The 12,848-nt window shown below is 34.8% G+C and overlaps 1 protein-coding gene across 2 annotated transcripts in view; it reads left to right on the plus strand.

Moving 5' to 3' along the window:
* The window catches only part of LOC129219317 (calcyphosin-like protein), a 147,884-nt gene that overhangs the window by 79,818 nt on the left and 55,218 nt on the right, over nt 1-12,848 (plus strand). For both annotated transcript variants that reach the window (XM_054853667.1, XM_054853668.1), the window contains exon 3: nt 9,677-9,860. In XM_054853667.1, coding sequence (XP_054709642.1) covers nt 9,677-9,860 — 184 coding nt within the window. The remainder of the gene's footprint in view (nt 1-9,676; nt 9,861-12,848) is intronic.

Here is a 12,848-nt window from a genome sequence, read left to right on the forward strand (position 1 = left end):
AATATATTTAATAGTTACAGCTTATTCAGTTAATTACCCCCCTCAAAACCCATATTACATTCTTTTTTTCCTAGTTCGTCTGAAAATAAGTAAGTTTTCAAAATGCTACTCCTCCGGACCCCCCCTTCCACACCGAAAGCATTATGTAGCATCTGAAATTTCATGTCCAAATCTTCAATTTCTCAATTTCCAGGGGAGGCTCCAAATACCCAGCAAGTTCGAAAATCGCTAAAAACTGCTTTTTTGGAGCTTTAATTTCGAAAAATTACTGGCTCTAGTACAGTGACCGCCGCTTATATGAATCACGTTTGCTCTAAACAGTTTTGATTCCATAAAGCGGCTAATTCAACAAAACTGGATTTTATTCTGTTTTTGACAATATGATTCATTAAAGCGGTTGATTCAATTAACCACTGATTCAATTAACCGGCGTCCACTGTATTACAATCGCGACAAGCAAAGGTCCCCGAGCCGCCTTCCCCTAATACAGCAGTTCCCAAACTTTTTCAGCTACGGACCTACGGAACCCCACTTACACTTCAAGGAATCCCTAAGACGAAATGCTAACGATCTGAAAGTCAAATGAAAAGTAATAATCATTCGCTATCATAATTACTTATATAGAAGAAAAACTCGGTTTCGAGAAATTTTTCATAATTTGACATATTAGCCAGTTTTAAGTTGTGTCCAACCTACTTTGAGTATTTTTCGAATCTGTCCGTGCGTCTGCATCTGCATGTATTTGACCGATTTATTGTGGGCACTCCAACTCAAAGCGTAAAGCATAGAATCGGACGAAATTCGGTACATATTTGTTATCCCTATCGCTCCGCGGGGAAAAACATTGAAAGCTTACAGATACTGATGTTTTTTGTTCCAGTTAAAAAAAGCTTCAGTTCGTCAGGAAGTTCATTCAATCTCATAAAAATAATATTCCTGTGGAAAGCAAGCATATTTCTGTCTGGGAAAGTAGTTATTTGTGTTAACTACTCATATCTCTAATATGAATAATATAAATATAGCTGAATAGTCTTAACTGGAGGGCATGAAACTTGTTAAAAATACTGTTAATGCTGAAGGAAGAATTTGCTTCAAATCAGAAGGAATTTCCTTTGTCATGCTGGCATGGCGATGTGAAACACAACTACAATCTGTCGTGGCATTTTAAATCCTTGATGTTATTTTTTCTTTAATTTTTTTATTAATTTACTGTAGAAAATATATTTTTCAATAACTAATTCGTGGCGGAACCCTAGTGTTCCACGGAACACACTTTGGAAATCGATGCATTAAAAAAAAAAAAAAAAAAATAGGTTCTTTACACTACACTTACCTTCTTGCCTTTTCCAGGGAAAAGCTCCAGAACCTCCTTTCCATAAAATCTTCAAAGTTTGTCGACAAATGAGTTTCTTTAATTTTAATTTCGAAAATTTAAAAGGAGAGAAAAAATTGATTTCGATTTTTTTTTTTTTTTTTTTTTTGTTTTTAATCGATTGGGGCCAGCCCTTGAAGCTCCATTCCATTACCCTAATTCAGTAAATCTGGCCTTTAATCGTTCTTTTAAGGCTTCAATTTCTAGAATATCCGCTGAGACCAATGTACCTTTTTTTCCCTAACATCAGCAAAGAAAGTCTAAAATTGCGTTTTTAAAACTACAAGTGTCAAAATTTTTTCCGGGGGAGCACCCCCGGACCTCACCCTTTCCTTTCTTCTCCTTCCCTATTAGATCTGAATCTTTTTATCTTTCGTTTTATTTTCATGTGTTCCCTCTAAAGAAAATTCTTGTTGCGTCCTTGTTAGGAGAAAACCTTAAATTTTAAATCATACATATCTCACTTAAAGGAAAACCCTACACTACTCTCCTAATACCATTCCCTCTTTTCAGGTCAATCAAAGAAAAAAAAGATAGCAGGCAAAATATTATAATCCCACACACACACAAGGACGACGACTCCCCTTCCCCGAAAATACCCCGCAAAACGCCCGAATAAAAGTTTAAATGCACCTCTCGTGTGAACACGTATGCAAGAAGTTTTGTAATTAGTAACAGAGTCTACAATTGGTTAATAAGTGCACAGATATCATGCGCCCCTCTGAAGTCCTAAGGTTTGCGCCCCTCTGAGGAGTCCAGTCCGGCCCTGTGCAACGCTGAACTGACATTTTTGTTAATTAATCAATTAATATTTTAGATATTTATTTATATTATTCCGGTGATTCATCATGCGCAGGGCTGCATTTGTTTACTATCAGTAAACAAATCATCCCGCAAAAACATAGATAATCAGCATGGTGACTAGAGCAGCATACACAAGACTAAATGATCAATATACTTCTTAAAATTGAAATTCTTTTTCAAAAATAATAATAATAATAATAATAATAATAATATTTTACGCATCAGACGAAAAGTGCAACAGGCTATAATAATAAGTAGTTGGTAAGTCTTTTATTGAAGTGTATTTTCGAAGCACGCAGTTATATGATGTTTGAGAACATTTGAAAATACATTTCGTGGGTGGAATTACACGAGCAACAGGGAATTACTTGCAATAATGTACTTAAATTAAAAATACAAGCTGCAGTTTACTTGCAGTACACTTGGAACAATGTACTTCGACTTATTCAAATGCAAAATGTTAGGAGGAATAGAATAACTTTTTAAAACTTTTTTTTAATTTTTTTTTCTTCTCAGGTCTTTTTTTTTTCTAATGGTTTTCAATATTTGGTTACATTAGTTATGCATTGCTTTCTGCGATTCAAAATAGTTATAATAACAATTATCAGAAATGCTTTCCTTTCTGCGGATACTATGGTGAGAAAAGCAACGGCTAAAAGCACAATTTTCAGAAAATTCATTCATGCTCGCATTTCGAAATTAAATGAAACCTCTTTATTACCACACAATGTTGACAGCTTCGTGCAAACGAAGTCCTAAACTTGATAGCTGCACTCAATCAAGCTTTCATTGATGCAAATTATTGCAATCAATCAAACAATCGTAACAATTACGTGGAATAATCCCTACTTACGTCAATTGTTTGCTCGTAAGAACGTGAACAATGTCTTACATACGTAATTTATATTCAGAAAAAAATATCAGAATTGAAAATATAATCCGACATTTGAAAATCACACACATTAGTGTACCATCCTTTAAATTTAAAAAATATTTCAATTTAATTTTTCTTTTTTTGTATAAAAGTATTCATGAAGCAGAATTTATAAATTGTTGAGTGTACTAACATTTATTGCTCTAATTTTTCTAATTTTTCTTATTTTGATCTCTTCTCGACTTCCCGGGGAAATTTTAAACCGTTAGCAAAATTAGGGTAACTCAAATAACTCTAGAACGTGGAAGAGAAATCTCTCAGGCCCAATAAAAACTTTTTGAATGATGTAAAAGGCAGAAACACATGTATCTATCTCTATTGATAAAGATGTTCTTAGTAACCCCGAAACAAGAGTAATTTAATTTGCACGTTTGTACATTAAAATAGTGTAATTTCTATGTTAATGAATGTTAACATTTAAAATCAACAAAAGTTGAGAGATGTGCGCAAAGTTGCGTGAGACTAATACCAATCATTCACCCTCGAATACCTCATTAATGCTTGACCAAGACCAAATATATTCTATTTTTGAGCGACCACAGTTGGTTATTGTTTTCATTTGTCCGTAGTTGATGTTCTTTCGACTTTATTTTTCTATGCTTTTAATGCAAACTCGTCTGTTCCACGTGTCTTCGCGAGCATGTCCTTCCTCCAGGGTGGTGAAGTTCATGTCCCCCGCTATCAACTTTACTTATTCCCGACCCTCTCGATTTTACACAATACTTTTCAGACAAAAACAGCATTCAGTCAACAACGTCCAGCATCCAACCCCTGGAATTCATTTGAATGTAGACGTCTTGTATTCAAATCATGACTTTTACAAATATAATTCGGATAGGAACCATTTGTAGAAATAAGAATCCCAACGAGTAGGGTTCTACCACAATTCGTGATTGTGAAAAACATAATTTGAATTCAAGACGTCAAAATTCAAATGAAAGCTATGGGCTGGATGCTAAATGTTTCTTTCTTTTCTGTTTGGTATTATTATTATTATTATTTTTTTTTTTTTTTTTGAATTTTTTCCCCCAATTTATGAATAATATTAAGTAATGATAATGTTTCAATGAAGCTTTAACACAATTTTAAATCGGGTGTTCCAAAATATCTTCAATTTTTAAAAGTGTAAATTGTAAATAAAATATGCACTTTAAAAAGCATGAGCTTTGTGCAAGGAATAGATAAAAGTCAAAAACAACGTCTTAAAAGCACAAGTAAAAGATGTAAATTATAAGTGTAGAAAATGCATTGCTTGATTGAAAACTTGTGGCTATGTATTTGTTTTTTTATCCAGGATATTAAAAAACTTTGACCGATGACACTTTGAATTAAAATTCAACTAGAAATTTGGTTTTTCGTACTAATATTCAAGCCGTATATATTGTATTTATGGTTCAGTTCCCTTCTCGTTGTTTACCTCTTTATAGCGAAATTGAGGCTATAAACGAAATTGTTATTCGGTTCCTTAGACTTCACTATGAACAGGCGCGACTGCACAGTGCATACACACAAATATATATTGATAAAGACCGGTTAAAATTGAAAAATCTTAGGTTTCAGGGAAATGTTTTAGACGTCAGACAAATTATTTGTCTGAGCTTATGAAAATTTCAGTGTAACACGACTACCGAAAGATTCTTAGAACATTGTGTATTCATCCAGTTAAAAACAAAATGGTCAGTGTTCTCCCCCTTCCCCCATCAGTTCTCTAATTATCTGTAAATTTAAACCAGTGGTTCCCAATCTTTTGCACATTGCGACTCTTTTTTGACCAAGTAAAGGACCTGTGATCCCGTAGTCTACATGTCAGTAAAGTATCGCTGTGGACCTAACCTGGCAACATTGTGAAAGCTACGTTAGATCCTACATTACAAAACTGCTATGTTAGGTTCGATCCACCCCCAACTATACTGTGGTAAGAATAATGTTTCGACCAAATAAGAAACGCTACACGACCCCATTTGGGGTCACGACCCTGGGAACTCACCCCTGCTTTAAAACAATTTTTTTATACTCATTCATGCTTTAAAGAAATGCAGGTATGTATCATTTTTCTCCTTAGAAAGTTTTCAAAAGAAAAATTCAGTGAAATCCTGTAACAACGTATATCAGTATAACCAAATACCCGTTTCAACCAAATAAGTTTTCAGTCCCGATTTTGAAGTTCATTGTTACTGGATTTCACTGTATTATGAATTACATGATCAATGTGTACATACCTTGTAAAGAATTTTTTACGAGTTTGGCTCGATAAATTATTTTCAAAAATGTTTGTTGAGCTGTGGAAAGCATTTTATGCGTTTACATTTGTAGTAACATAGTATAATATAGACAAAAATAGATTCCAAATATCTAGTAAGTATCTGGAATACGGTTTTGGACCCCGGTTTTTTTTTTTTTTTTTTTAGAAATGGTCGCATTATTTCGAACAAAGTCTCAAAGGAGTGCTGGAAATATTTTGCCAGATTTTTTATGGAGCAAAATGTCAAACAGTACCTACCACCTTTTTCAACGAAATTCATTTTTTCTCGAATTTTAAACAATCAAAGAATGGATATTTCAAAAAAGCAAAAAGTACACGACACAGATAGAGGCTTGAAAAATACTCGGAAAAAAATTTACATGAAAACTTCAAAGGAATTTGTAAAACCTTCATCCAACTTTCCCCGCAGGTTAACATTGGATCCGTAGGCTTTCAGACTCTCAGTGAAAAGCATCCTTAAATTTGCTTATAAAGTAGCATTAATATACATATTTATCTTTCTTTGGATGCACCAGCTCCATTGTTTATGCCTTCTTGATGTAGTGAAAAGTAATGGGGGTAGTGCATCCCCAAAAATAGAAATATTCATTAATGCTATATTATAATAAGCATACTTAAGATCATTTTAATCTTAATTATATCCGTGAATTAATTTGAATAACACGGAAAGGTTCTTCACTGAAGGTCTGCGATGCAACTTTACTTAAAATGCGATACTTCCTTTTTTTTTTTAAATTTACAACGTGATTATTATTATTTTTTTTTTCGGATATAGGGTTTATAGGTGTGAGTCCTATACTCTGGTTTCATGCAAAAAAAATAAGGGAAAAAATTGCAAAACAAACCTCTAGAAAAAAGGATTGGTTTTGATGATTTTAAAAATATAATAAGTTTTAATACCCCCCATGAGTTAACTAATTTCCTCCATATGTTCTTGCGTACAAACTTAGCACCTCTCTAGCCCCTCAGAAAAGTATTAATGTATAATATAACGATCTCTTCCCCTCCAAATAAAAATAATGGCTATGAAACTGTCAAAAACTGAAAAAAATTGCGGGCGACATTTCCAAAAAAGCGGGACGTGTGAATGGAAAAAGGTGGTCATATTTGGATTCAGGAGGTCATTTAGCACAAGAATTCACAAGAATTATCTCCAGAAGCACTCTTTAAAAAATATATCCTTTCTAAACACAAATCAAATCGTGAAGATGTTTCCAAGCATGTGGATTCACTTTCAAAAGCACTCATTCATTCCTTCATTGAAAAATGCCTCCGGAAAAGAGGGGAGTAGTAAATGGAAACGGTCGTTTGCGCTAATGATTGTAAATCTTATACACCTCACCCGGTTTTTCCCCTCAAGAAAGGAGGGACCGGTGGTAGGCGTGGCTTAGTAGAGAAATTGAGCTTTTTCGAAAATATTTCAGATGGTTGGAACTCCTATATTTTTTTAGAAATGGTCGCATCATTTCAAACTTAGTCTCAAAAGAGAGCTGGAAATATTTTGCGTGTTGGGGCGTTCTTAAAATTTCGATAGCACGATTTGCAGCTTTTTTACAGAGTGAAAGGTCCAACAGTACCTCGTTTTTGAAGAAATTCATTTTTTCTCGAATTTTAAAAAATCGAAGAATGGACGTATCAAAAAAGTAAAAACTAAAATACACAGACATAGGCTTGAAAAATACTCAGAAAAAAAATTGACCCGAAAACTTCAAAGGAATTTTGTAAAATAACATTCAACTTTCCCCGTAGGTTAGCATTGTATCCGAAGCTTTCAGACTCTCAGTGAAGAGCACCCTTAAGGCTTTTCCTGGAATCCGAGAATTTAAAATTTTTCCACGATCTGTCGGGAAATTTTACAGACTTTTTTTTTTTTGTTTAATCCTTATTGTTTAACACGCGTCACTTGACATAACTTTTATTTTCAAGGTGGATCGTGCGAAGCCGCGTAACGCAGCTAGTTTTATAGTAAAACTTTCACTGAAACTTTATTTTTTATTTTGAGCAGTAAATTTGTACCTCCAAAAAAAGTTCTTTTTCACTTTCTTTTCCATGGGGCAAAATTAAAAATGAAATGTTTTTCTAATGAAATATTTTCTATTCAATCATCAAAAGTATTTTTGATCAAATGAATGTGTATATAAAAAAATGAATAAATGAAAATAAAATAAAACTATAAATGAATAAAGAAATACATTAATTTATACAGGGGGGGAAATGAATGAGTGAATAAAATAGTAATTAAATAAGAAAGTAAGTGAACAAATAAGGGCATTATTAATTGTAGGAATGTAAATGAATGAATTAATTTACTAATGCAAAAGTGATTTAAATAAATGATGATAAATAAACGAATGAACTATTTCACTTTTCCCCGTCCACTTTGCCCTGCATGCACTTGTTATTGTACCAAGCATTTAAAACACAAATAAGCTTAATATTAAGTAAATAAATACTGCACCGAATATGAGTAATAATATGTGCACAATATGAGTAGCAATTTTTGAAAATTGCTTGTATTATCATAATCTTTCACATCTGGAATGGACAACACTTGTTTATAATCTGATAGGTATAGCTCTAAAAGCAGAGTAAATATTTCGCTATTTAACTCTTCCCCACATTCCCCTACTTATCCAACTTTTTACATTAGTTTACCCATGCGTCGGAAGTTGTATGTTGCTTAGAAGACGTTGATAATTGAAAAATCTAAATTTTACTACAGTAAATATTACTTTTCTTACTAAAACAAAACATAGCGTTTGTCTCAAATTTTTCTCTCTCTCTCCCTGAGAGAACTAGCTGCCTAGATTTTGTTTTTAGTCAACGAGTGACCTGACACATATGAGGCCAAAAAAAAAAAAAACCTAAGTGACTGGGATTTGTCTGACATTTTTCCTATATTGTTCAAACTAAAATTTGCGCACATAAATTCTTTCAAATAATGAATTGCCTGTGAAGTACATTACTGTGTAACGATTTGACAAAGAAATGCACTTAATTATGAAGAGTTATCAAATTTAACCACTACTGACCTGCCTTTGGCACTGAAGTTGCCAGATTGCAAGACTCACCTTATCAATCTCTTAGCTCAGTGACTCGTATTTTTCTAATGACTGAAGTTCTCTTTTTTACTCGGTAGGTATTGAAGTCCAAAGACTCACTGATAGCGCATCGCGTTTCCATGTCGCAAACCCGGGTTGGCCGCGATCGACTCAACCGTTCATTCTTTCTGTAGGTAGATAAAACGAGTACCAAGCGTGCTTGGGAACTAAACTTTAGGGATTCCGTGATTGGTTGACCATCTAACCGGAACATCTGCCTTGCACCACAGAGCCCTTTGGTCAAAAAGCTTAGATGGGCACAGTAGGCCTTGGCCCCAATGCTCTGTTGAGTTACTGAATTTCAGTTTTAGGTCTTCGACATAATACGTAATTAGAAACTCATTAAATATATTCCCGTCTGGCTGATTTATTGTTTAATTTTGTTTTAAAAATAACTACAAATGTGTCTATAGAGAGCATTAAAACTGAGTTACGGGCTCTTCTTCAGACGCGTAACATTTATAGAGCTTGTTTCCATTGACCTCATGTTTTCATTCACCCCAATTGATTCTAAAGACATTTGACATAAACCAATAGTCTTTGCATCCACTAGTTCACATCTTTTTGTCTTTATTGACGGGAATCCTTTTAACCTTGAAATACGTGTCTGCATTAATAACGTAATTGATTTTATATTTACCTTTTTAACACAGAGGTATTTATTTCTTAATTAACACCAGACCTTGTTTGTTTCAACAATCAAGGAAATTGCAGAAACTCAGGTGTATTTTTAGTTTTTGCTTTGAGAAATAGAAAAAAAAGTTTCTGAATAAAAACTAATATAAATTTCTTAGTAGGCTTGTAAAAATTAGTAGGCCAAATGTTTGAACGACCTAGTTTAATTTACAAACTGTTGAAATTTGAAGCACTTAATTTTTCCTCCTTATAAAAGAACCGAAAATGATTTTTGTCTCTTAATTGAGCTATATAATCCTTCCCCATATCTTTGTTTTCGTTCGGTAGAGATTAAATTGCAAATCAACCTTTGTTTATAAATTTAATATTGTGTTTTATTTATTATTTATTTATGGAGCATAAGCAGTACTAAACTTAATTTATTTAACCCTAAATTTAGTGTCTATGAAGTGAATCGTAAATATTTAACGTACCGCTACCTTAACCGTAAAGTTTAATTTCTATAGAAATTTTACGAGAAATGTTTAAAAGCATTGCGCTTTAACAATAAAAAATATTTCTTTCAGAGTTTTCCGGAGGATGGATGACAACAGCAACGGTTTATTGAGCTTAGAGGAATTCAAGAAAGGCTTAAGTGATTCTGGAATGGATAGAGTAATTGACGAATACGACGAAGAGGAATTATTTCAGCGGTTCGATAAGGATAGTTCTGGTTCTATAAGCTACGAAGAGTTTCTTCGAGCCGTGAGGGTAACTTTGATTCTTTTATAGAAATACCTTTAAGCCGGTGCAATATACAGGGTGTTTCTGAACTCTTGGGCAAAACTTTAAGGGGTGATATTACGCATTAGGAGAAACAAATGGCAAAAATAAGGGTCCCACACGTCTTCGAAAGGAGAAAGGCTCTATTAAAGTTTAGGGTCTAAAATTTCAAATGATCTTAAAAAACGGAAAAATTAGTCGATTCTGTTTGAAGTTTTCTCTAAAACTATTATTTTTATCATTATTTTCTTGCAAATAAATTTTTACGATGTAGTTTCAAAAAGGCCGATCGAGGGCACTTTAGACTTTGGAGTAACAAACAACTATTTTTAACCGCCATTTTTTAATCTCATTAGCTTTTTTCTACCGTTTAGACTCAAACTTAAAATTTCAGCCAAAAACCAGGATCATTAGGCGAGATTAAGTCACGCAAACTGAACTGTGTTTAGAAGTTGAAGTGTACTCTGTCACAAAAAAACAAAAAAAACATTAACTCAGTAGGAAACGAACGATCTTCACGAAACTTAAAATGGATTTAGTCTATGACAAGACAAGGAAATGATTACAAATTCAGAACAAAAGATTGTTTTATTAAGAAGTTATGACACAATTAAGGTTACAAAACCGTAAGTTGTATAGCCTCCTCTAGTAGCTTTACACGACCAAAGACGGCGTGGAATGGAGTGAAATAGGTTGCTTATGACCACTGTGACTAAATCGGGATTCATCGTTGAAGGTAACATGCTTCCTGTCTGTCACAGCCCAGCTAATCAAGTGCAGCGAAAATCCAATAGACGGAAATCCAACCCATCGCAATGAACGCCGGTTCGAGATACCAGCTTCTTTCAGTCCACTCAAGATTGTTTTTCTTGATACCATCAGTTTCTTGGAATGTGTTAAACGGAACTAATGTTAGCGACCTTGTTGATACGGTAGTGGCCGCTCTTATGATAAGCGATCTTCGCGCTCATTTCTGTTTCTAGAATGCTTTAACCGACCGCAATGGAGTGATTCATTTATTTTTACCTACACTAAGCTACTACCATATCGCTCCGAACGAGGTGACAGCAGATACGCAGGTTCAAACAACCTGCTTCTCTGAGACATTCTGTACGTCCCTTTAAAAAGTACAACAATTGTTCGTTACCTCTAAAAAGTCGTCCTAGTCACAATAGCGTTCTTACAACTCGACAGTTTCGTTTAAAGTGTCCTTTGACACAAGCTTTCACACTTTCAATCGTACCTATCTGCGCATCTTGTATGCGCACAGCGCGCTTACCCTTTCGTCACTGGTGTCGAAATTTAAATCGTCTCTTACCAAACTACATTCCTGCCAAGTTTGTTGGTTGCAGCTCAATTTATTCTTGATGCATGCATTTTTTTGTGACAAAGTGTATTTCAACCTTTGAAGACAGTTTTGAGCTCAAAATTTAAGTTTAAGTCCAAACATTAGAAAACATTTAATGAGATTCAAAAATAGCGGTAAAAAATACTTGTTCGTTACTCCCAAGCCTAAAGCGCCCTCTATCGGCTTTTTTGAAACTACATCTTCAAAATTTATCTTCAAGAAAATACTAATAAAACGAATAGTTATAGCGAAAACCGCAAACGAATCGACCAATTTTTCCGTTTTCTATGGTCATTTGAAATTTTGGACCCTTAACTTTAATGGCACCTATCTCCTTTGGAAGACGTCTGGGATCCTTATTTATGGCATTATATTGTTTGTCCAGATGTGTACTACCCCCCTCCCCTTAAAGTTTTGCCCAAGATTTCAGAAGTATCCTGTATATGCTTATGAGAGAGAGAAAAGTGCTGTCACATTACATTTTTACTAATATCCCTTGACAAAATTTGGCAATGAAACTTTAAAACCAACCCTTCATTTCTTTGGTGTAGCCAGTATTCACAAACAGTGGCGGATCACCGCATAGGCGCATGAGGCGCTAGCTGGGGCCTCCAGCTAAGCAGGGGGCCTCTGAGCCGCGATGTGTCACATAACTCAAAGCCAATTTTTTTTTTTTTTGTTTTAGGATTTGCCATGGAAAGTCATAATTTTTTGTACAAAATGCTCAAAACTCATGGAAATTGACAGTTAGTCATGGATTTTAGGCGCGGGCTGATTGCTCCCAATAGGGCCGTGTCTATGGGGGCCCCTGGCTTTAGGTGCCTTTGTTCGGATTTTGTCCAGGAGAAAAAATTGTTTGTTTAGAGAATTTGCAACAGAAAGTCATAGTTTTGAGTGGGAAATACTCAAAAGTCATAGAATCGCCCAGTTAATCATGGATTTTAGGCGCGGGCTGACTGCTCCCAATAGGAGCCCCTGCCTCTAAAGGGGCCCCAGGCTTCAAGTGCGTTTATTTGGATCTTTCCAGGAGAAAAAAATGTTTGTTTAGAGGATTCGCAATAGAAAGTCATAATTTTGAGTGGAAAATGCTCAAAAGTCATGGAATCGACAGTTAGTCATGGATTTTAGACGCGGGCTGACTGCTCCCAATAGGGCCCCGCTGCGTCTAAAGGGGCCCAGGGCTTCAGGTGCCTTTTTTTTTTGGATTTTTTCCAGGAGAGAAAATTGGGACATTAGAAAAAAAAGTATGTTTTTTTTTTTGTATGTACAAGGTGCAAATTTCAAAATATATTTGTTTCTTTCTTCCGGAATGCTTCATCAAAACAAGCAGCAGATTTCGTGTTCCACCGTAGCCATCACTTTTTCTGAGATCGGAGAGTTCCCGCTTTTTTATTCAAGGTCGTATGTCCCCTAGAGAAAGTGATGTGTTAGATAAGAAGTGACAAAAGGGAAGGCATTACTATGGCTCAAGTTCCACGCTAAATGGAATCACAAAGAGGGGAGTTGACCTTGGGAAAATGACCGGGAGCACCGTTCTTCTGCCCTGTACATTCCAATCCAATTCAGTAGTGCAATGTTATCTTGTCTTGCAACAGTGGTCAGAATCTTGCTAGTTTAATGAAAGAAAA

This window comes from Uloborus diversus, chromosome 3 (genome assembly GCF_026930045.1).
Source record: "Uloborus diversus isolate 005 chromosome 3, Udiv.v.3.1, whole genome shotgun sequence".
NCBI classification, from domain to species: domain Eukaryota; kingdom Metazoa; phylum Arthropoda; class Arachnida; order Araneae; family Uloboridae; genus Uloborus; species Uloborus diversus.